This window comes from Poeciliopsis prolifica, unplaced genomic scaffold (genome assembly GCF_027474105.1).
Source record: "Poeciliopsis prolifica strain line A6 unplaced genomic scaffold, Auburn_PproV2 SCAFFOLD019, whole genome shotgun sequence".
In the NCBI taxonomy this organism is placed as follows: domain Eukaryota; kingdom Metazoa; phylum Chordata; class Actinopteri; order Cyprinodontiformes; family Poeciliidae; genus Poeciliopsis; species Poeciliopsis prolifica.
In genome coordinates this window covers 222,501-248,892 of record NW_026562394.1, presented here as the reverse complement: position 1 = coordinate 248,892, position 26,392 = coordinate 222,501, and the positions used below count along the sequence as shown (strand labels likewise).

The 26,392-nt window shown below is 38.4% G+C and overlaps 1 protein-coding gene across 1 annotated transcript in view; it reads right to left on the bottom strand.

Moving 5' to 3' along the window:
* Nucleotides 1-14,686: 14,686 nt before the first annotated feature.
* Nucleotides 14,687-26,392, bottom strand: part of LOC129368492 (protocadherin Fat 3) — an 80,867-nt gene continuing 69,161 nt past the window's right edge. Inside the window, 5 exon segments of the mRNA XM_055043489.1 lie at nt 14,687-16,451; nt 21,643-21,708; nt 24,420-24,458; nt 24,744-24,803; nt 25,638-25,730. Of these exon segments, the coding sequence (XP_054899464.1) occupies nt 15,697-16,451; nt 21,643-21,708; nt 24,420-24,458; nt 24,744-24,803; nt 25,638-25,730 (1,013 nt within the window). The 3' untranslated portion in view covers nt 14,687-15,696.

Below are 26,392 nucleotides of genomic sequence, written 5' to 3'. Positions count from 1 at the left end.
TGATGATGGTGATGATGATGATGTGGAGACATCCACAGAGTGAGGATGGAGCGAAGACTTGCCTCTTTCGGTGTGACTGGGTGTGTGTGTGTGTGTGTGTGTGTGTGTGTGTGTGTGTGTGTTTGTGTCCCTCTCTCTCTTTCTCCTTCATCCCCTACTCTGCGTGCAAACAAAATATTTTCCATTTTTGCCCCGCTGTATTTTATTCCAACTCAATCCCGGCGTGACCTCCCAGAATCTGCCTTTCATCTCGGCACAATTGCTCGGAGGTTCTCCGACTGTAAGCAGACAGAGTCGGGTCGGTTCGGGAAATCCAATGATCACGCTGTGACTTCGCGTAATCTTTGCTTTTTTCTTTTTTCTTTTTTTTTCCACGGGGGTGAACGGGGAGGACATTTTGAAAGTGAAAAAGATTAAATCAGACATGTTGCCGCTGTGTATGTTTCTCAAATTCTAATTTTAGACGTGAAATAAATTACAGAAACGCTAAATCACATGGAGGTATATGGATTGTATGAGTTGTAAACACAGCTGTGTAATTTATCGATTGGATGAATGCTGGAACAGTGCGCACACGTTTCTGGACTCTGGAGTATTTGTGAGCAGGAGAGTCATAGCAAGTGGAGGTGGCAGTTTAATCCCATTCATGCTTTACATGGGTGACTGAAAAGGGTGTGAGACTGGGGGCAACAGTGCAGTCAGGCTCTCTGGATTCATAAGTTATCAATTATCTGTGTCAGTTGCGACACATTGGGGCCAGAGCCATCACTCCCATGTTTAACCCCTTGCTGCTGGTCTGCAGCTGGATGCCCTTAAAAGTCAGCAAGCGGAGATTAGAGATAGCCTATAAAGAAAAGCTGATGGGGTCAGCAGGGTCTGATGTGATGGCCAGGAGACAGACATCTCCCTGTTGCGAGGTCAGTCGGAGCAGCCTGTTCTTACATGTAGATGCATTTTATATGGAAACACATTCGGGCTCATAGAAATACTGCACATCTGAGGAAAAAGAAATCAATGCCATGGGAGGAAGTAAAAGAAGCAAAAGTTTGCTAATTGAAACTCCACTTCCCTGGCAATACTCTGCTGGCCTCATAGATGTCTGGATCTATATAACTACATTACTTTTCAAAAATATTAATTTACAATAAAGTTAAAGATATTGTGCAAAGTTGGATTTTATTAGTTTAGTGCATAATTTTGAAGTGGAAAGAACTTGATACATATATCTTTATTCTTCTTATAAAATCTAAAGAAGGGAGCATTTAAAAGTTTTCATTTCGTTTGATACCCCTAAATAAAATTTAGGGCAATCTTTGTCTGTGGAAGTCAGAGGAAGCACATTCCAATTTAGGATAGTTTAATCCATCCATCACGAGAGGCAAGATACACCCTGGACAGCTGCATGTAGTTCAATCTGTATAAATGCAGTTACTCTGTAAAGGCGTCAGAGCATTGATTTATAACCTCAATCAACAAATGGCATTATGAAGACCAAAGCTTAAAGCTAATTGTGAATTTTAACAGAGACATCTACTCAAAGTCTGACTGAGCTCCATCTACTCCAGAAAGAGAAATGGGCAAACATTTCAGTCTCTACACCCATGAAGCTTGGTGCAATTCCCCCAAAAGTCTAGCAACTGTAATGGCAGTGTAAGGTAGTTTTGACTTTAGGCAATATGTTCTGATACTGAAACCATATATCCTTTCCTCATCACATTACATGTACAATGTTCATCTGTCACAAAAATCTTGACAACATACATTCGTTATTGTGGTTGTAGTGTAGGAAATCCCAGAGTGTGAGCAGTTTCGCAATCCATAGTAGTTTTTTTTTTTTTATGTGTGTGCATGTGTGTTTTTCCGATGGAATGAACTCTTACAATAATGGCACTGACTTATTATATAACAGTGAAATCACACATTATAAAAAATCAGGAATATAGTAACATTAGGACAAAAACTGTGTATCAACACCATCCTCTCCAAAGAAGAAAAAAAATGGGAACACAGCTGCTCCATATGGTTACATTCTGTGTGTGGTGACCTACAGAAAAATATGGCTTATTAATATTGATGGCACAGTGTTTCTTTGTTTCGAGTCATTGTTCCACATAGAGATTTGTTGGATCTGCCAGATGTTGCAGCCAAAATAACGTCTGGGGAGGGGAATTTCAAGACAAGGAAGGGAAACCAGCTAGGCCAAAATAGAGATGAGACACTTTTATTATTTTTTCTGAATATTGTTGTATGTTGAACCATGTCTGTAATTCTGATGTACAAGAATATTGTCCATACATACCATTACCACTATTCTATGGTTAAATGTCCCCAGTAAGTTGTAGAGCAATGATAAAATTCTGACATTTGTTTCAATTTGTGTACAATTGACAGAATTGATTAAAACGAGTATGTTAACTGTCACAGATCTATGTTTTGAGAACAGTCCACAAGTTTATAGCAGGGTTGAAGTTTAGACTGTTCCAGAAGCTTAATATTAGTTTGTTATCCACTCCAAAATACATTTTAATCTATTTTTGGAATCATTTTTCTGTTGTTGCACCTAACTTTGTTCATATATCTAGATTTTGATTTGAGATGACACAATGTCAGTTTTAATGGTTATTAAACAGACACATAGCATGCCACCGTGCTTGATAGATAGTGCGGTGTTCTTAGGTTTTAGTTATGTACTTCTTGGCACTGCAACCAAACAGTTAAGCCTTTGCCTTCTCTGACCCTAAAATTATTCTCCAGAAGGACTTTGGACCTTGTTCTTCCGGGAAGCAACAAATGTCAGGTTCCTAAACCAACCATTCCAAATTAGTTTGACAAATTTTGCCAACAGGAATCATTACATATGAAGCTGGCACTACACCTGAAGGTTGGAGATAACTAAAACAAAATAATCTGATCAAAGTTCAACTTGCTAATTTCAACAAATGTCAGTGAGGTCCTATGTTTATGTTTGAGTTTGTATGTTTGATTTTGAACCTCTGTAGAAAAAACAATAAATTCATACTTGTTAATATATTTTCTGTTGTATGATAATTTCACAATGAAAAAGAATGACTCCACAAAGGCCCAAAATTAATAGCACAGTGATCGCTATGGTAATCATACATAAACCAAACTGTATAGTTGATTTTGCATTGTGTGACCATCTTCAAATGGTCACACAATGGCACAGTGTTACCATTGTGCCATGCTATTTGATTTGACATATATTTAAGAATATATGTCAAATCAAATATCAAGACTTTCATTTAGATTGGTTGTAAGTCAGTTGACCACATTTGCACAGAATACAAATATTGCAGGGAATTTGGTGGAATTGGGTCTTGAGCCAAAGAACACATAAAGAGATTTTGATGTAATCTGGATTTTGAATTTATGTCATTAGATTACCATTTTGAAGTCATAACATGGCAAACAGATAAAACCTAGGGAGGGATGTTTTAGGTTTGTATGACGCTCAACAAATATAAAGAATGTAAGTGTGATTGCATAATTTATATATTTTTTTTCTCTAAGGCTGTGGAACACTAAGAGGTTTTATTTTCACACACTTCAAGTGTGCTAAGGTTATTTTAACATTTGACTCATCACTTGGAGTGAAAGGGTTTCTACAAAAGGCCTTTTAGGTTTCCTCAGTCCAACAAGAGCCTAATAAAAATCACAGCAACTTCAGCATATCTTGATGCGCATTCTGCTGGCGAGTATAAAAAGCCCTGATGATCAAAGCACAACATAAAGCAGGCCTTCTTCTTAATAAAATCAGATCTCAGCAATCTCAAGGGTGACAGTGTACCCATTTCTTGCAGCCAAAGGAGATAACGAGCTGAGCACTGGGGCCCATGATGCTGCCAGTTTTCTCTGGAGCATGTTGATCTATCATTCTGTCTCACCTCTGTTTACCTTTGTTTACAGCTTTGGACTAAATTGGCAAAGCATTGAAATGAAGTACTGTTAGTACAAGGACGTTGTCAAATCAGCACATAACAGCTCAAGCCAAGACCTAATGAGGGTAGAATAAAGAAGTGCAGAAAAATGGAATTCAGCGTTTATTTCCCTGGTTTTGTTTGACTTGCAGAAATTATGCATTGGTATAAAATACATATAAATAAACAATGAATCAAATAAATGTGTCCATGTTTGAAGCAAAGACTGATTTCTAATGTTTTGTACATTTGGCATAATCCAACAATATTTATCAGCTTTCATTTTGTAAGAAAATACAACAGGGGACATTAAGTGTGCGGTTAACTTTGCTGTTTCTCACATTGCAATTTTGCAGGCATATGCCAGTGCATTGCCTTAGTGATAATCTCTCCAAACAGCAAGGGGAGGGTTGTGAAGGGATTGGGCCAGGACACAGCTTTGTGGATGAAGGCAGAGTTTGGATGTGACCTTACATACTCTAACATGTACAGTAGGAAAAAAAAAACAAGTATTGAACATCTCAATTTTTTCTCAGTAAATACATTTTCAATTAGCTTATTGACATTAAATCCACACCTGATGTTTTTCGCAACCCAAGCAACCCACGCTTACAAAGTAACCAAATCAAATTTATCCACAGGGAACAGGTATTGGAAAAAAGGAGTAGTTTTTCATAGAAAATGAAGAATATATGTTAAATCTGACAGAATTTAGTAAGAAGTCCTGCTCCTATCAGTGTTAGTTAATATTAACATAAGTCATGAATCTGATGTCATGGCCTCCATCCACATTCACTGTGCAAGCCTCCAACCTATTTTACAAGAAGCGTCTTAAGATGGGAAAAAGCAAAATGTTTATAACCATACTGTTGCAACATATAGTCATCCAACAAGTGGCAAAGTTTGACAATTTTTTTTACATATTCACACTTTCCTTAGGAGCAAATGATTATTCACAAAAGGCATGGACTTTGATGGAGTTTAAATGACCGGATCTGATTTCATCCAATCACAAAGGTTTGCCCGTGACACATATAATTCGTCAGCTTGATGATGTTTACCGGAATTTGTGTTCTCTGTAAAGAACCCTGTGGGGAGGATTGCCAAGACATTTTTACTAGTCATAAAACTATCTTATACATTATTTTACTCTTACTTTAATTGCGTAATATTTAGACGCATGCCCAACATGCCATTTCTAAACTAAAACCATGGCAGGTTACATTTCTAAAACAGTGCAGAAAATCAATATCATTTTACACAACTTCTCATTCTGTTCGCTCCTTGGCCTTGTTGAAACTGAGCCAAAAATACACTTGAGCAATACCTACCAATGATTTCTCCTCATAAGTATCTTGAAGTTGTCCTCATTAAAAAAGACTTTTCTGCTGCCTTTGTAATATTTTTCAATAAGCAATAAGTTGATCTTGTGTCATTCTAAATTAATACCAATAACCTTGTGAACATATTTGTCTTGATTTCCTTGTATGTTAGGATTAGTGTTATCTGCTGTGAATTCCTGTAATTTAGCATGTTAAACATATTTTTACCAATACAAACATCGATACGTTAGATATCTGTTTTGCCTATTGTTATGCTTTACCTTTAGTTTTGCAGTTCAGGTATGTTGCATCTTTGATCAAAGTCTCTATTGAAGGAGCCTGGTTGCACCTAAAGGTAATTTGTGTGCTTCTTTTTGAGCATGTGTGAGATATATATATATGATTCTGGTTGCATGTGTTTCAGTCATCAGAGGCAGATGTTAGGCACATAGATTAGGTCTGGCTGAGTTTGTAATCCTGGTGTTACTGAGAACAGCATGGATTTAAAATCACCCACACAGCTACCCCTCAATGAGCAAGAACTAGGGGAATGGTAATCTCTCACACTTTTCCCTGTTCTCCACTCTACTGTTGCCTTTCTTACGTGATATATCCTTCAATCCCCTCCTACTTTATGTAACATTCTTTCATCCCTCCGTTCATGCCTCTCCTACCCTGCTGTGTCCAACCAGATCTGGAGAAGAGACAATGACAGAATCCAAGCAGGAAAAATGAAGCTGGGGGAAAAAAAGTAGAAGGGGTTTAAACAAAGCTTTTATTTGGCTTAGTTGATTGTGTGGCGTAAATGCCAGATGGACAAATAAAAACTTAGCATTGCATTGACTGGCAGCTCCTGATCAATTTCATCAGTAGCATGATGAATAAACACAACAGTGACTTTGCTTATTGCGCCACCTCTCTTTTCCCACACTTGTATCTGCCTTTGGTTTGACCCTGCATCTGTCACCAAAGTAGTCAGCATACTTGGAAGACAATAAACAGGCAGGACAATCATCAAACACAAGAGACAGCGCAAGTTATTGATGCATGTTGCATAATCTCTGTCAGAATTATTTTAAAAAGAACTAAATGACAAGATAGCAGGACTGTTTCTACCTCCTGAGTACAATTTATATTGTTATTGTTAGTTCTGACTGCGTCACACAAAATGCTTGAGGCGAAGATGTTATGCAAGTTTTTGCTGGAAGGGATGCATCCTATAAAGACTTAAGATAAAAACATCAGTACAAGTAAAATAAACAGGAAAAAAAGAGAGAAAGACAAAGAAAGAGATGTTATGCAAACACCACCTTTTAGAAAGAAGTTACTGAAAAACACTACAAATTGTTTGCTAGGCTTTAAAAGCTGCAATATCAGTGTTAATTTCTCTACAATATTTCTTCATAGTCATGTGTGATGCAAACTACTTGAATAATTTGTGGCTTATTGTTTGTTGCTGGTGTCAGGTGACCCCAAATTAAACCTTTTTTTGTGTCAGATCTTCAAACTTTAAGAGCCAGGAAGTTTGCATACAGCAGTTGATTTTTGTTGCAGCTCTAATACTAGGGTGAAAAGTCTAGGTTGGGGTGAGGTCATCTGAATATGAAGTCACTGTCCTTAGGACTCAGTTTAGTTTTACATTTCTTTTTTGTCATTGTTGTTGTTCATCTAATTGTTTTGCATCTGCTGTGCAAAGTTTGAATGTTGTGGACAACCCCAACACAAACAGTGTAGATGTAGTTCATTCCATTGTGTTTAGTTTCTTAGTTTTTACTTGTGTTTTGTTCTTTGTGAATTTGAATTTATTTATTTTAAATCTGTATTAGCTTTACCTCTTGGTTTATGTGTCCCTTAGAGTCTTACTGCTGCTCCCTATTGTACTAATTAGTCTCTTTTCCTCGATTTCTTGATTTTTTCATGCCACAGCTGTGTCACATTTTCTTGGTTTATCTGGCTTCTTTGCCATTTTCCTTGCCTTTCTCAGTATTTAAGGTCCTGCATTTCTTCCATTATACTGTTTGTTACTGGTGACTGTTCCCTTTGTGATGACTCCAATACCTTAATTTGTTTAATCATTTAAATAACTTATAACTTCACCTTTCTTCCTCCAGTTCTGGCTCCATTTGGGTCCAACTAAAAACTAAACATGACAGGTTGAATGATGCCAAACAGAGGCAGTTGAGAATAACTGGCACACTTTCAGCGATCCAGCAGGATATAAATCAATCCTGTCTTTTCACATCTAACGTCACTTCTGCTAGAAAGGCTTTTTACGATAATAAATTTGAAACTACCACTGACATTTCGAATCTGCTAGTTCAAATATTGTTCAATCTTTCAAAACTATTCCAAGGTCTCGTGTGATGAGGTAGATTGTTCTCTTCCTGTGCTTCAGGTCTGACTCACTGAATTTTCACAACTGAGATGTGTAGCTGCTTGCTAATGACTTTGGAAAAAGTGCCATCACCAAGCACCAGAGTCCTTTCCTCTGGGCTTTGATCTCTGATGATATTGATTATGACTATGACTATGTTAAAAGGAGGGGTTGATTTTATTGTTGCTACATTTCATCTGACTTTTACATCAATGAAGGATGTCAAACATGACAATTTTTCACAAGAGGAGGTTGTAAAGAGCAGCATAAAACTGAGAAGCAAAAGAAGAGTGCAGACACTGTTGATTGAGCATGTGAGAATTTTTGATGTTCAGATTGTCCAATGTCAGAGTGTTAACACACACTCTGACATGTGTACTGTGTGTGTTTGATTTGAGGTGATACAAGTTCTACATGTTGAGGTCACTTCAAGGCCATTGACTGTTCATTCTGCATTAAATTATAATGTGAACATCCACACACAGGCAATTAGTCTCATCAGTCCTCCAAGCATGTAAACTGGAACAGCTAAATATGTTCCAAAATGAGACCATCTAAAAAGCATCAAATCTTTTCTTAATTCAATAAGAACAATTTTCTACCAATGGATAAATTCAACACTCCTCATTCAAACAACAATGGCTCCCTTTGGGGAAAGCAGATAACTAGTTTACATTTGGAGAAAAAACAAACTTCTGCAGTGGCAGGTACAATAAAAGCATAAAATGAGTAAATAAATTTCTTGTCATAGGTTTTGGTGTTGCAGCTGGTTCAAATGACAGAGCCTATTCAGGGGAATGCTGAACAGTGATCAGGGAAATGAGAAGGGAACATAAGACTCAGAGTAAACACAGAGGGAGCTGAACCAAAACACAAAGAAACAATCAGGAAAAGTAACAAGTGAAAAAAAAATGCAAACATCAACAGATTACGACATTCATGAGTTTGGTGAATTTTCTAAATAAATATAAAGGGAAAGGCAAGTTGCTAATCCCACCAGTTAGGTGAACACAGGTTTAAGGCCTCCACATATCTAGGTGTACCTCCACGGAGGTCCACTTGATTTCAATATGGGCTCAATGTGGACTGAAAGCAGCTCTCTGCGGTACCACGAGAAGGTACGTTTTTACAACTGTTTTGTATGCAACATCAACCTGACATGGTTGATTTAGCCCAACCAGTCGCAACGGGACACAAGGACCACACTGTGACTTGGTACTAGATTAACAGGTGTGCATTGGCTGCCCTGGTGGAGAAAAACAGGGCTAGGCACCCAACTAGCTCAAAAAACTTGCAAGTTCCATTCATATTGTGGGAAATAAAGGAATTAGACGAAATGAATGTACAGTACGCTCAATTACAAATATCAACCGTCCGTATGTTCTAGCATGTGGGAGTCTATAGTCCTATATGACACCTTTAACATTTGCTCTTGACCATTATTCAGTCTCTGTTCTACTAGCTTGTACGCCACAGGGCACAGAAAAATGTGGAACCATGTTGTGTTGGCTGCTCCCAGCCATATGTCTCATATATCTTTTAATAAAAATAGTTGTTCTCTGTCGCTCTAGGGTAAAACTAACTTTTAATAAAACAGAATTTGTCCTAGAGCTTTCATTTGGAACGTCTCTGAAGGACTGCATTGGCTGGATACCCCCAGTTCTTCATTCTGTCAAATGTTAAAATAAGCTGAGATGGGGACCACTGAGCAGCCATGTTTCAGGCCTTATATGTTGTTAATCAATTCCTGTGCATAATGGTTTAATGTAAAGCCTTCTGCTATTTTGAAGTGTTGATTTTCTGAAAGAATTTATGTTTCAATTGGCCAGTATGGGGATTGAACTACGCTCTGACCAGCTGAGTTAACCAGCCGTGCATGATGATAATCTTTCATCGATTTAAGAAAAACTTACATAATCTTACCACAATGAAGATTTGACATATTCTAATGTTTCTCAAAATGGTAGTGCAATGGACTTCTGTCTCACTGAAAAAGGAGGACTGTCCAGCCTGCATACCTTGCTGTACTGGGCTTAAAAAGTGACTCTCACTTCAATTTAGCCACAAAAACACACATCAAATTACCAAAACATAAATTGATTAGTATAACTAATGAAATAATACCCTCAATGATGCATTACCTAATATAAATTAAGGTTTTGTAATCGCAATAGATAGCAAGATGAGCTTATTATCACAAATTAGGGTGTAAAACTTTCATTAATGACTTAACAGAGACAAGTTTCATCTAGTTTTATGAACATTTTACCTTTTGATGGATTAATTTTTACCAGGCTAATGAGAACAGAGAACTGACTCCCTTGAGCTTGTCTTTGTATCCATTTTAGCCTTTTGTGCTTCATCTGATTCTGCTAAGAGAGAGACCTGAAAGCAAGAACAAAGCTGCCAACATTCACATAAGAACCACAAACTAAACTACAATACCTACATACCTGATTGTATGAGGGAGACGTACAGAAAGTAGTGCTGAGCTCATTCAGACAAAATTGAGAGTCTGTGAATATAATTTAAAAGATTTTTCATAAATTCTCACTCAGGATTTAGATCTGGGACTCTGATTGGATCTGATTCGTAAATATGCTTTAATTTATGACATTCCATAGTTCTGACAGTATGCTTTAGGGTGTTGTTTTTCCTGGCATATGAATCTCAACCCCAATTCCAAGTTTCTAATACCCCCAACATGTTTAATGTTTTTGTGACATAATAAAATCACCTATTTTTATTAGTTTTAATCAGTTACTGATGGCAATATTAAAGGCAAAAAGAGATCATCTAAAAACTTCTGCCTTGAAATAAATGCAAATTAACTTTCTGTAGATTGTAGTAACAATTCTCTTAAACTCTTCTTGATTTTGTCAAACACTATTTTCCTCTACTGCCCACTTTGGCTACTCTTGCTGGATTCCATAATTTAGCCAGAATGAAAGAAGCTTGTAGCCTTTGTGAACTTTCAACTGTTTTTCCCATTCAGATTATAGATCAATCATCCAAGTTATGGCAGATGTTGCTGTTACTGATAAATTGCAGGGGCAAATACTGTGTTCCCTATGTGCTGTGAAGGAAGTCCATAACTGTAATATTAGAGCAGAAACCTGACTGTTCCCTTACAGCCAAGGGAGTCGGGTGCTTTCTCTGGGTTTGCAGGGAGTTCAATAGCCACGTCTGACTGAATAAGGCACAATCTGAGATGGATTGCTCTAGCAGTAAATGCTGTCGGGTCAAAGAAGTTCTACAAAACTTTTCTTCTCTCATCTCATCGATTTAAATAGAACTTTGACCTCCATTTTTTTTCTTCTGAGAGACAACAGTCTTTTAAATTTTAGGTTTTGTTAATCACATTTAGTAAATATGATTTGAGGTCACTTTTAATAGTTATTACCTAGCATTGGGAAGTAAACTGGGCTTGACAATGGTGCAGTGAGTTACATGATTTACTTGTAGCAAAAAAGGTGCTGGGTTTGGATCTGGTTGCCTAGTTGTGCCTGGTGATGGGCATAAGTGGGTATAGACAGTGGATCGATGGGGAATAAATATTTTCAGCATGCCTTTGTTTCATAACATTGTTTTCTGATCTTGTGTAAGATGTCTGTCTCGTTCGTCTCGTTTATCAGAAACAAACATCTTGCTTGAGTAGAGATATTTAAAAATTCAAATCTACTAGGACTATAAATAATTGCTTAATTTATGCATCTGCTAATTTAATTATGAAGTGAGAAATTTATCTTTCACATCAGTTTTTCACAGATTATTAGTCTGATTATGAGAATTTTTAAAGCTTAAAGGATGTTAAAAGCCAAATTCCAGGTAGCGTCTTTCTGTTTTATGTGTTTGCTCATTTATATGTTCTGTTCCAGGCAAGTTGGAGGCTTTGACCTCATGTGTATTAAGTTTCTTGTTATGTAACTGCTAAATAAAATAATGATTTTTACAAATATACAATACTTCTTTATATAAATATGAAACCCATAGTCAATTCGATAAAAAGAAAAAAAATCTGTATACCATTTAACAATTCTGATTGTAGATGCATGATTCAATCATTGAACTGGGTCATTTTGGGAATGAATTTGCTGCCATGAGGAATACTACACAATAAACTGGATTCATTTATTCAAGTCAGCAAACAAATCCGTTTCAGAGGGAAACAAAAACAACATAATGCAGCAAAGATTATTCTGCAATCTGCACAGCTGTTGACATTCAATACCAACAATCTATATGTGTGATACAATCATAACAGCTTTAAAAATAACCTCAGGTTTTCTCTAAAATGATTTTTTTGTTTGCTTGACTGATTCCACAGTGCATACATTCCAGAAAATGTCCCAACACTTCTGTGCAATCTCAGGACATTAAACAAGCTTAAGCTTTGCTAAGCAAATCTGCTAGATTCTGGAGAGGTGGGAAAAGAAAAACATATATGAAGTATGACACACTGATGGTTATGGGAATTATGTGTCTGTCGTAGTCCTCTTTGAGAAATAATTAAGCAAAACTGCTCATGAATATGAAGCACATTTTCATCCTGAGGACAAATAACCTTTTTTTTCTTTGACTGAAGTCCAAATCTGCTTGATTGGTGCATGTTCAAGTTCTGATGGTGTACAATGCATTACATAATAATGTGCTTCATCAGTGACCTGAAATAATTTAAAACCCATTTGCCATTAAAAGAAGTTTACAAGATGAGTCAGCTATGGAATAAAAGGCTTATTTCAGCCATCAGAAGTCTCTATTCCTTGTTGAAATTTCTGGGTTTTAACATCAGGCTCCTGGTGGGGAGTTGAGGGGGTTATGGGTGTGGGCTGGGGCATTGTCTTCCACAGTCTACAGACATTCAGACCAGGTGAACTGGAAACTGTAAAGTGCGCACAGGTGTGAATGTGTTTGTCCACGTGTTAGTCTGACCTGTCTGGGATGTTTCCCAGCCCGATGCCTCGTGCGAAGTGGGGACACGCTTCAGAAGCCCTCTGACAGGGCAGAGCGGAATAAGAATGAGTAACTGGAATGCATGGATGGATTGATAGGCCTCACATTGAGAGACACCGCTGCCTTCGCTGACACTGAGACTGATAATGACCGCGTTAAGATGGGCCACGGGACACGTGGCCATTAGTGGCTGATGTTGGAGCACTTTCACAGAGTCCTTGGGGAGAGTACCTCTCAATTTGAAATTCTCAACATTCTTTCAGCAAATCAATTCAGCAAAATAGTCTGCCCTTGAATTTCATTACATGCTGTCAAATGTGGATGATTTGCATTTACACCCTTCACCTTGCATGTCGTGTTTATGACATGTAAATGTTTTCTTTTTTTAATCCTGTGTCTGGATATGTACTTTATATAATGAGCATCAGTTAAAAGAAGGATTTGACGTTCTTTATAGTTATAAAGAAGATATTTAGATAGGCTTGTTTCCTGTCCACAGTTGCACTGGACTCTGGAATGCTTTATCGAGTTTGCCACAAAATTCTCCAACTCCTAATTCATGCGGTGTTCATCTTGGAGTTAATTTATTCACATTTGATTTCCCTTTATTGTGCTTGAACAGACAACACGATAACATTTCCCCTGTACTATCAGAGCACCAGCCATGTGCGTATCCTGGGTTGAGTGATTCTGCACGTCACTGTTGCATTTCCAAATATTTTCTGAGCCTTTCAACACAAAATGCCTTAGAATCTATTTCTCCTGTTAACATGAGTACAAAGGATGGGCTTCTGTCCTTCAGTCTGTCTGAGGAATGCACACAAATTATACTGTACATAGCTAAAATATTTGTATACATGTAAACTTTTCATATTTTATCACTTTACAATCACAAATTTCAATGTGTTTTTTAAATTTGGATTTAATGTAATAAACTGCCCCAAAGTAGTGCATTTGTGAAATGAAAGAAAATAATTATAGAAATCAAAGAATGACATGTATTTGGCTTCATCAATGAAATGAGGCCTGCATGTTATTTGAGGTATGTTACCAGGTATGTTTTGCACATCTAGAGAATAGTTTTTTGTGTCGTCATTCTTTATAAAATAGCTCAGACTTTATACATTTTATTCAGCTCTGTACTTTGACAGGACCACTGTAAGAAATGAATATACTTTATATGTAATAATGTTTTAACAATAAATTCCTTCTTGCCACTCTCTCATAAAGACCAGAATTCTTCGGTGAAATAAATAGTTATTGAGAGATTCTTGCACCTGAGGTTTGCATCTCAGCAGGTCCTCCACAAATACCACAGGCATCTCAAATAAAACTCTCCTCTCGTGGATAGTCTGTTTAGGTAAAACAGTCATGAGCTGAAATGTTTACAGTTCTGCTAAACTTTTTCACTTTTTTCAAATATACCATTTGAAAAAATGGTATATTTTGCCCCCCTCAACCCCAAACAACAACAGAGAAACAGATGAATGCAGTGCTTCAGTGGCTCTTCATAATCTTCATAATCTTGTTTGTCCATGACTTCATCATTAAAGTAATTTCATAAACAACCAAGGCCTTAACTGAACAACTTTATTTTGTGAGGATTTCGGTTTTTCTCTGTGTTGATTTAGGTTTCTGTGTCGTTTTCAGTTAGTTTCCGTGTTGTCCTGTCTACCCCTTGATTGTTCCCAGCCATGTCTCGTTTCCTGATTACACTCTGTGTATTTAATCACACCTGTGTTCCTTGTCGGGTCCTTGTCTAATCTGTCTAGTGTGTCAAGCAGTCTCAGTCATCTAATAACTGACTGTATGCTGTCAGTTATTAGTAGTCTCAACCAGATGCTACCAATAGCTAAGCTTTAGCCTTCTGCTCATTTCTGTGCTGCCTGGATTTTTGGACATGGTATTGCTGACTTCATCATTAAAATCATCATCATTTCTTCTTTCAACCTGGTCCTGGAGTCTTCCTCACCATCTCTTCACTGCATATCATGACATATTTATTTTAAAATTAGAATTAGAACTAGTATTAGAACATATGTGGACTCCAATTAATGAATTAGGTGACTTTTAAAGGAAATTTATTACCCTGAATTTTATTTAGTTGCTAGATATGTCTATGTAAAAAGAAAAAAAAAAACATTTTTTTAAACTTCAAAATTATACACTACCTGGCTTGTCAATTGCACAAATCCCATGAAAATACACAGAACAAGACAAAAGGTTAAAAATTTCAAAGAGCCTGAAAGCTTTTTCAATTCACTTTATACTAATTACAAAATCAGGCATGTTAAAAGAGCTTTTCACGCATAAATTTAAAGCAAGGGGAAAAAAAGAAAAACGTAACTGTTGGCAAAAATTTTAAATACACAATAACATCCATGATGTGTTCACGAAAGAAGTTCTCACAAATGAGTAGTTATCAAATAAATATTCATAGAATAATTAAATGATTAAGGAAAAATCCCCCAGGTATCAGCATTGGTAATCTTAATAGCTCAGCTCAGGCTGTGTGTAGTAGGACGTGGGTGAAAAGATCTCACCCAAACAACCCCAAGCATGTGCCAGTGAAAATAATAAAAGCTCTAAGAAATGTGAGGCTGAGTTCACACAGCGATTGTGTGCGTGTGTGTGAGCTTTTATGTTTGGAAAAATACAATGTATGACGCGCACAACACATAGACGCACGTTGATATTATCCCCACCTGCCCCCCTCAACCCCAAACAACAACAGAGAAACAGATGAATGCAGTGCTTCAGTGGCTCTAAATAATATATGTATCGGCTTTGATTCACAGCCAATCACGGACGATTCTCACGTGGCACAGGTGAAGGCGTTGAGAGAACACATGAATTTCCTCTGATTCCTGCAGCTTATCGAAGATCCAAGGGATTGGTGGTGGATTAGTGCTTGTTTACACCAGGATAAGCATAACAGACGCATGTGTGTCTTTTTTTTTTAATATCCCTGTACAATTATATTTACATGCTGCAGCAGAGGTGTTGTATTATAAACACAAAATAAAGTCAGAGAGAATTGCTGCCTCTTTGCTGTTCATAAAGGATTAATAAATGTTCTAAACATTCTGTAAGCAGTCTGGTTAATGGTTCATTTACACCCCTCCCAGCTTCCTGTTGGTTCAGATCCAGTTGAATTTCTGTTCGTCCGAGTGGCTCTCCTGGCTCTGAGCGACACCAGGTTCAGAAGTCTTTCGAGCTCATCTCCAGATCCGCTCAGACCGGCAGAGCCGAGTCCGTCCTGTTCCTCCTGTGATCGCCTCCATTCCTCCTCCTGTAGATCCCAGGCTCTCAAAGGGGGCATGAGTTGAGCCGGGTGCAGGTTGAGGCCTGGTGGGCTTGACGGGTATCCCTCGTACGCTCGCCGTGTTGGCGGTAGAGTGTCATAGAGACTCTCGGAGTCGTCATTTGGCTCTGGATCATGGCAGGCCTCTCTGTACTCCTCGTAAATAGGCGAAGAGCTGTCTTCAATACTGTCATGGCCATGCAGCTGCAGATGTTCTCTGTGGTGCGCCGCCACATCCCTGCTTCTCATCTCTGTCTTTTTCCCTTCCCCTTCGTGTCTCCTCTTTTCATCTCTGTGCACAGTTTGTCTTCTTTCCCACTCGCCAGACTGATTCCTCTCCCACTGGAAGGTCCTCCTCCTGTTCGCCTGGCCCGACTCATGGCCTCTGTCACCGCTGCAGCTCATCATTCTGGAGTCGAGCTGGAGGGAGCGTGTGCTGCCTCCACGTCTGATGTTCTGCTGGGCGTCACTGAGGTTGTAATGGTATCCCACCTCTGGCGGATGCAACCGTGACGGTGACAGCCAGCTCAAACTCTGGAAGGAAGTCTCCCACCGGTATGCTGAAAAAGAAAAGACAGAAAGCAACTCTTTAGGTGGTTTGGAAGTATCTTACGGACAAGAAATATTATTTTAATGAGGAGCTGAAATATATAAGCTCACATGCTGCGTTATGAGCCCGAGGCCCCACTGCATGAAAACTAATGATGCTAAACTGCTTTAGGCATGAAGTTCTTAGTATAAAAAACAACCGTTTTTACTGTCTTTTGGATAGTGTGAGGAGGAATGATATGATCGTTTTAATGGGTTTCACATCAGTAAAACGTAGCTGCACTTTCAAAACCATTTCATAACCATAACTACAGGAAGTTGACTGAAGCGAGTTGAGCACCAAGTACTGTGCCATAATAAAAGCATTTATACATCATGAACTTTTTTTTAAACGTTTGTCTCTTTAAACGACATATCTTGTCAGGATTTTATGTGATAGACATCCATTAAAGTATAGTCATAAGAAAATGTATAAATGTTTTTAAAAAGGCTTTACAAATCCAAATTTGAAAAGGACTAATTTACGTTTTTATTTTTTTGTAAAAAAGATCTGGAATGGATTTTGGTCTGGATTTGGTCATTCTAGCACATCCATCATTTGATCTTAACCACATGTCGAATTCAAGGCCCAGGGGCCAAATCCCGTGTGCCATAACTTTTTCTCCAGACCAATAGTCTAGAGGGACACATGAGTAAAACAGTGAAGATGTCAGTTGCTCAATAAATTCAAAGCAACTGTTTTCTGTATACTGCCCAATATGTCTATTTGAACAACTATTTTTAGCTTTTGTTTATCAAAGTTATATCTATAATATATTAGTAGTTATTTTATTTAATTTTGTCTTACAAATTCATTGCCTGAAATTGTTTAAATATTGAACATTCATTGCACTTTCTGCCAGTTCCACCTTTATAAGTGATTCACTCAAAGATTCAGTTCATATTTTAATTCATTTTGAAGTAATGTTTTATTTTAAAGTGAAATTATATATTTTATATATATATATATATATATATATATATATATATATATATATATATATATATATATATATATATCTGTGGCTTTTATCTTCTCCTTTGGCCAGCTAATTATTCCAGCAGGGTATCTGATTACTGGCAGGGCATAGCTGTTTATCGCACGGATTTTGTTCTTGCCATTGAGCTGGCTTCTCAGGACTTGCCTTATTCGTTGGAGGTATTTAGCTGTGGCTCCTTTCCTTGTGGCCTCATCGAGGTTGCCATTTGCTTGTGGTATACCTAGGTACTTGTAGCTGTCCTCTATGTCTGCTATTGTTCCTTGTGGGAGTGAGACTCCTTCTGTGCGGATCACCTTCCCCTCTTTGTGATCAGCCGACCACACTTCTCTAGTCCGAATGACATCCCAATGTCAGTGCTGTAGATCCTGGTGGTGTGGATCAGTGAGTCGATGTCTCGCTCACTCTTGGCATACAGCTTGATGTCATCCATGTAGAGGAGGTGACTGATGTTGGCCCCATTTTTGAGTCGGTATCCGTAGCCAGTCTTGTTGATAATTTGGCTGAGGGGGTTCAGGCCTATGCAGAACAGTAGCGGGGACAGAGCATCTCCTTGGTATATGCCACATTTGATGGACACTTGTGCAAGTGGTTTGCAGTTGGCTTCAAGGGTGGTTTTCCACAGCCTCATCGAGTTTGCAATGAAGGCTCTCAGAATCCTGTTGATGTTATACATCTCTAGGCATTCAATGATCCAAGTATGCGGCATTGAGTCATAGGGAAGTGAGCCAACTGTCAGAGCTCCACAAGGGTGCAATGAAAAGACCAGTACCCAGAAAGTACAGGCAGATGCCCATACCTGAAGCACTTGAAACTGCCAAACAGAGGCTCCAAGCCTTGGCCAGCCGCCTAAAGAGATACACAAGGGAGAATGAATCCAGAAGGATTAACCCGGCTCTTCTCCACTCAACCAGCTAAGGTGTACTCTCAATGGCAGGGTAACAATAACAACAGAGCAGACCCACCAAGGCTGGAGACGGAACAATACTGGAAAGGCATATGGGAAAGGGAGGCGTCCCACAACAGCAATGCACAGTGGCTGATCTCTCTACGAGAGGACCACAGCAACCTCCCTGAGCAAGCCCCGGTAACCATCACTGTGACAGATTTTCAAGAAAGAGTCTCAGGTATGAAAAACTGGACAGCACCAGGGCCTGACATGATCCATGCCTACTGGCTAAAGAATCTCACTGCTCTCCATGAGCGACTGGCAGCCCAAATGAACCAGCTGCTACAAAGTGGGACTCACCCTGAATGGTTAACTGAAGGGCGGACAACCCTAATCCAGAAGGGTCCAACAAAGGGTCCAGTCCCACCCAACTACCGACCAATAACCTGCCTCTCCACAACCTGGAAGCTCATGTCAGGCATCATAGCGGCCAAGATAAGCAAACACATGGATAAACACATGAGCATGGCACAGAAGGGTATCGGTGTAAATAGCAGAGGAGCCAAACACCAACTCCTCGTAGACCGCACAGTTGCCCGAGACTGCAAAACCCGACACACCAACCTGTGCATGGCTTGGATTGATTACAAGAAAGCCTATGACTCAATGCCGCATACTTGGATCATTGAATGCCTAGAGATGTATAACATCAACAGGATTCTGAGAGCCTTCATTGCAAACTCGATGAGGCTGTGGAAAACCACCCTTGAAGCCAACTGCAAACCACTTGCACAAGTGTCCATCAAATGTGGCATATACCAAGGAGATGCTCTGTCCCCGCTACTGTTCTGCATAGGCCTGAACCCCCTCAGCCAAGTTATCAACAAGACTGGCTACGGATACAGACTCAAAAACCTACTCTACATGGATGACATCAAGCTGTACGCCAAGTGTGAGCGAGACATCGACTCACTGATCCACACCACCAGGATCTACAGCACTGACATTGGGATGTCATTCGGACTAGAGAAATGTGGTCGGCTGGTCACAAAGAGGGGGAAGGTCATCCACACAGAAGGGGTCTCACTCCCAGAAGGAACAATAGCAGATATAGAGGACAGTTACAAGTACCTAGGTATACCACAAGCAAATGGCAACCTCGATGAGGTCACAAGGAAAGGAGCCACAGCTAAATACCTCCAACGAATAAGGCAAGTGCTGAGAAGCCAGCTCAATGGCAAGAACAAAATCCGTGCGATAAAAAGCTATGCCTTGCCAGTAATCAGATATCCTGCTGGAATAATTAGCTGGCCAAAGGAGGAGATAAAAGCCACAGATATTAAGACCAGAAAGCTACTAACCATGCATGGAGGGTTCTATCCCAAATCCAGCACCCTGAGACTGTACACGAGCCGCAATGAAGGAGGCAGAGGACTAGTGAGTGTGAGAACCACTGTCCAGGACGAAACAACTAAGATCCATAAATACATCAGGGACAAAGCCTCAACAGACAATGTGCTCAGTGAATGTCTCAGACAACAGGGAACAAAGGTTGAGGTGCCAGAGATACAAACCCCTACATGGGATGTACCACCAGCAAATAACCCAAGTGGCTGATATCAGTAAATCCTACCAATGGCTGGAAAAAGCTGGACTCAAGGACAGCACAGAGGCCCTCATCCTGGCCGCCCAGGATCAGGCCCTAAACACCAGAGCAATAGAGGCCCAGATCTACCACACCAGACAAGACCCAAGGTGTAGGTTGTGCAAGGAGGCCCCTGAGACAGTCCAGCACATAACAGCAGGGTGCAAGATACTGGCAGGGAAAGCGTACATGGAGCGACATAACCAAGTGGCAGGAATAGTGTACAGAAACATCTGTGCAGAATATGGACTGGAAACCCCGAGATCAAAGTGGGAAACACCCCAAAGGTGGTGGAGAACGCCAGAGCTAAGATTCTGTGGGACTTCCAGATCCAGACAGACAAAATGGTAATGGCGAACCAACCATTGTCGTAGTGGATAAACAACAGAGGAAAGCCGTTGTGGTAGATGTAGCAATACCAAGTGATTGCAACATCAGGAAAAAGGAGCACGAGAAACTGGAGAAATACCAGGGCCTCAGGGAAGAACTGGAGAGGGCCTGGAAGGTGAAGACCACAGTGGTGCCTGTGGTCATCGGGGCCCTCGGGGCAGTAAACCCCAAACGCAGTGGCTACAACAGATCCCAGGAACAACATCAGACATCTCAGTACAGAAATGTGCAGTCCTTGGCACAGCCAAGATACTGCGCAGAACCCTCAAGCTCCCAGGCCTCTGGTAGAGGACCCGAGCTCAGAGGATAAGAACCACCCGCGGTGGGTGAGAAGGGAATTTATATATATATATATATATATATATATATATATATATATATATATATATATATATATATATATATATATATATATATATATATATATATAATACTACTTAGCACTTCTTGTGCACTGCACCTTACCCCCTTAGAAGAGGCCATGACTTTCACTGAGATTGTAAATTACAAATAGGATTTTTATCTAATAGGTATTATAGGTTTTTCATTTCCTGTGTCTTGATAAGTTTAATCAGATTTTACTACAATTTTCAAATAGGGATAAATATGCTTGTAAGGCACTTCACATGCCAGTAATTATTATTGCTCTCTTTTCAATACTGTGTATTGAAGAGCTTAAAAGAAGAACGGTATAAATCATTTTCTTCACCAGTATAAACCATTTGAAAATTTGCAAGCCAGTTATGAGGCTAAGTAAAAAAAATTTCAATGTGTTTACCTCATTTTGGAATATTTATTATTGCACATTTATTAATGCAACAAAATACATTTTGATATGTGTTCTTCATTTAAATGAATTATTCTGAGAAAACAGAGAAAACATAATAAATCACAACTTCCTACAAACTACAGCATGCAGACTGCATAATTCATGATTTGGCTAATGAGCTGTGCGTGAAAAGGTATCATATTGATGAAGTGAGTGGAGCCAGAGGGGTCAGTCTCTGTGTGGGATAAAGCGTACACTTCATTAGTGTCCTGGAGAATGTCAGCTCCTGGGGTGCAATGCAAGACACACACGGACAAGAGATATTTATGAGACTTCCATGCCAACAAAAACCACAAAATATTGGGACTGTCTTTCTCAGCATGCTATTGCTGCTGAAATATCTAGGTCTCTGGTTGGAATAATATTTTTTTTAAATAAAAGAGGGAATAAATAAATAAATACATGCTCTTACAATCCACAGTGTACTCTTTGACGAACTCTACACAAATCTTATCCTTGTTCTGCAGGTGGTGCCTCGCTATCGGTGAAATGGAAACAAAACAAACATCTCATGGGACAGAAAAACTTGCACGATACAGTCCAAAAGCAAACTCTGGATACAAAAATGCATGATAAGAGGAGGATATTACTAATAAGTGTACAATAAGTGAACATAAACACAAACAAAGAAAATCAACAGCACATGATCTGTATGTGGACATATTATCTATAATGCAATGATAGAAGTGGGCAGCTATGCAGAAAGCTGTTTTGGCACAATAAATGGACAAAGAACCCATTTTAAATGATACATAATCATAATTTTAGCAACAACACTAAGTTATTTAGTGCATGGAGTAAAAAACCCAAGTGACATTTTTAATGTTTTTAAAATTTAACCCAGCCCATATTAATTTTAAGTATTTCATTTTCTTAATATTTGCAAACATGTATAATGAAATTAATGTGAAATGGGCGGCTCCATGAGGTGCGGCAGTAAGACAAGATGACTCTGAATGTGGCTCTCGTTTGTTGCTCTTCAGAATATTTAGGGGGCTTTTCCTAACTCTGGCCAAAAAATTATATACAAAAGTGAGAGAGGATGAATCTGCTCTATGTTTCGCACACAATCTTCAGGACAGGATGACACTAGTAAAAAGAGGACTTATTTTAACCATAAAGACTGTTGGCCCGTTTCTGAGGATAAATCTTTACTAATTTGGGCTCCAATTACCATACTTTTAGTTGTATTATTCAATCGTTTCTAGCATGTTTTCATCTGATTCAATGCTCGTTAATTAAAGCTAATTATCTTTTCAATATTCCTGTTTTCCATCTGTCTCGACTCTTTCAAATACACCTTGGTTGCTTAGCCCTTTCTGGAATAATTACCCTCTATAACCATCTAATTTAGATGAAGAATTAGTTCTACTTTTCTATTTTATTCCACAGAAGCTGAAAACTGATTTTTGTTGATTAAGCGTTTCATAAAAAACCAACACAAAACTCCTTTTTGGTTTTTACTGACCAAGTGCTTTAAGTTCTATGAGGGGATTAATCTTGCATTATGTGTGTAATTAAGTGTGCACTCATGCATCATTAAAAACAATTCAGCCATGTATTTTACATGTGTGGTATTATTTCATGTGGAGGCTTTATTGTACTTCAGTAAGCTGGTGATGTGTGGAGATAAATGCAGCTTTGCACAGAGTCAGACATGAAATGCTTGTTAGGCCTAGGAAACTTAGGGAAACTGAGAACAAACAGATTCTGTAACTATGAGCCAGTTAATATTTACTATGAGACTGCAGCACAGTAGCAGGAAGGGACACGCTGATCTTATTCTGTAGGTGTCTAACTGGGTATTCTTTGTAATAGCAAAGCAATGCATTTATTCATAAGGAGAGAAAAGCCAGAGGTCAAACTGTGGTTGGTGCCCTATTTAGTGTGAGAGCGAAAGTATTAGAAGCTGCCTTTTTCACTGCTGTTTGGCTCAAAGTGCCCTTAAAATCCACTGAGACTGTCTGAAAGGCTGGGGTGAAAGCTTTGCTTTGCTTAAACAGATAATTAACAGTAAAATAGCTTGTCTCATAGAAAAATGTGACCCTGTGCTTTATTTTGGTCCACATTAAAAAGAAAAAAAACTGTTGAAAGCAGATGTTTCAAAGAGCTAACGATATCATTTTTTTGTTCCAGATAGAATCTATACAATATGGTTTCAAGTAATGCTTTAGAAATTACGCTCCCACTGTGTGGCAACTTTTCTAGACGGTGCAACCCACCCAAAACTGGAAAAATTGCCAACAGAAGCTTGAGTAAAACATAAATAGTCCAATGTGGTTACTCGGCCCCAAATCTGCTTGAACATCTGTGGGATGCACCAGAGCAAAACCCAATCCCACCCACCCACAGTAAAGATGCGCTGCCAACTCCTCCACTTCAGAGAACACAAGAAATGCCAAGAAATCCCATGTACTGTACATGCCACAGTGAGCTGAGCTGTTTTGGTGAGATGAGAGGGAACTCATGTTAGAAGCTTGGCGCTTTTCATTTTTGTAGTCAGATGGAACAAAAAGCATAGTTGGTGCAGATGTGCCAGGAATTTATCCATTTTTTTAAAGATTCAAACAATTGAACTTAAGATCAAGAGAAAAACATATATATATATATATATATATATATATATATCTTTATCTATATATATATATATATATATATATAGCGTTTATGAACAATATGATATTAAAAGTTGGGCCAACCAACTATTGAGTGTAGTGCAGTACATAGGAAACATCTTCAGAACGCTAACATTTCTGTAAACCTGAATAACAACCCTTAAAACTTGCATTTACTTTTTTTTTATTAGCATGCTGCTCTTTTTTCTATGGGTCCCTAATTGTTTCCTGTTTGTAAAATCAACAACAGAAAATAAACATCATGCTCTGCAACATCATAAAATATATTATGATATTTTAATTTATAGAAATCCACTAGAACCACCAATCAGAAGACAGCTTGTGGAAAGGCTTTAACATTTAAAGTATGAACCACAAAATATATCAATATATTGGCTTAAATAGATCTGATGATCTCTAGAAAATTGGGTGCACCGAACACTTTAATAGAAGTGTTCGGTGCCCGTAATGTAAAGTATACAATAGGTCAGGCTTTGGATAAGAGTTTGGTAAGGGAAGTCGGAGGGATGGGTTTTTAATAAGATGTTTTTCAGCTGCTTTGCGTCTCACTCACCCGGGCTGTTCCACTGCTGTTCTTTGTCCATGTTTGACACTTCAAAGGGAGAGAGAAAGCCAAAGTCAGAGAAAGCCGGAGACAAACAACACAGGAACCAAAGAGGCAAAATTGAAGTAGAGAGAGACGCGGTGTCAGAAACTGACAAAAATATTGAAAATCTAAGCAGAGTGTTTTATTCTTAATAAGAACAGGGATTCAAGGCACAGCCTGGGCTGCTTTCAGCACACTGTATCTTTTTGCTCTGCCACTGAACAAAGAGTTTGGAAACAGAAGACAGACACAAAAGAGAAAGAGAAGTTAACAGAAGATGTTCTTTCATACCTTCACTTTCAATATCATCAACAGCATCATTGACTAGACGTATGACTGTGACTATGGATGCTAGAAGGAAAACACAAAGAGAAAAATAGAAAAAAAGAACCAGCGTCAGTGCATTTTTAATTATGTGTCACTGTAATATATAACAATGCAAATGGTTGTGGGCACACATGTTGAAACCCAGAGGGGACATGTTATTCTTGCAAACACATTCTCATACATGTGATGTATGGATTTATATATGAAATACTACAATGCCTTCATCTCATCTCTCTGATGATAGAAGTAGAATAAGTGAGGACTATCATGCATTAGATGCTGTTCTAAGTTTCTTTTTGATGATATTTGGATTGAGTTGTCATTGTGCTCTTGGAGTAATTTTCAGTAATTGCTTATTTTTTGTAGATTTTGTTGACAAACTCAGTTTCTCTCTGGTTGATGTTAAAATGTGCTATGTGATCTGAATGACCAACAAGAAATATGAAGGAGAACAAATACAGTACTTGTTCACAGTATTGTATACAGAGAGTGGTGAAACTTTGCCTATACTTTCTTCATTGTTCATTTTACAATATGACACAGACGGAGGAAGGCAGATACCAGAGGTCATTTAATCCCAAGAAAATTCCCAAAACAAACAAACAAGGACCCTGACTGGCAGATGGAGACTCATCTGGACACTGCAGTGGTAGTGCTTTGTATGAGCAAATGTTGAATGGCTGTCGCAGGAGATTCAAGGATTCTTCAAACTTCAATGAACAAATAAAAACACTCCAAGAATGTTTTTAATGCAGGAATGACATTGTAACATAAAGCTCAAAATTGTTGATTTTACATAATGTCCTCCTTTTAATAAGCCCAGTGCATTGTAAAGTGGTTTTAGTCCTCCATTCCTACCATTGTCATCAATGGACTCCGAGGTGTAGGAGCTAAGGGAGCGCTCATCAGAGGTGGAGTCTGAGAGACACGCCACGTCCTCCTCCATGAGCCCTGAAACATATAAATCTGAAACTAAATGAAAATCACATAAATCATGAAAACTAAAAATAAAATAAAGTTACAAAGAGACCTTTTTAACTTTAAACTACATTATTAAATTGCATAAAACACTTCAAGTTTGAATCTTACAAGCTTTCATGAAACAAGTAAATTACATTATTTTAAAATGTACTGTGCCACGTAACTGGAAAAAAGAAAAGAGCTTTTTAAATTTAAGAAACCATCCTTTTACAACACTAAAAAATGTAGAGTGCAAATGCAATTTTTGATGTGCAGCCAGAGTTAAATTCAAATTCTTTTAAAATCCAAAAAATGGATGAAAAGCTGATTACTTTTAAAAAAATGAAGACCAATTCAGAGGGAGAAAAACAAAGAAAGCTAAACAGATACACTGAGAAGAAACTGGGGTTATTTCACAGGAGATGAATCATAAAGTGTATGAAAATGAACATAATCTCACAATGACTATTACAAATTAAGTTAAATTTCATGGAGGAAGACCATTCTGGATAGAAAGGATGCTACAATGAACACTTCTATCTACATGATTGTCAAAAAGAAAAAAAAAAATCAAACATAACCTAAAATCAGATTTCTATGCAGTTGTACCTGGATTGAAAGACAACAGCCGCACTGATCATTTATTCACTTCT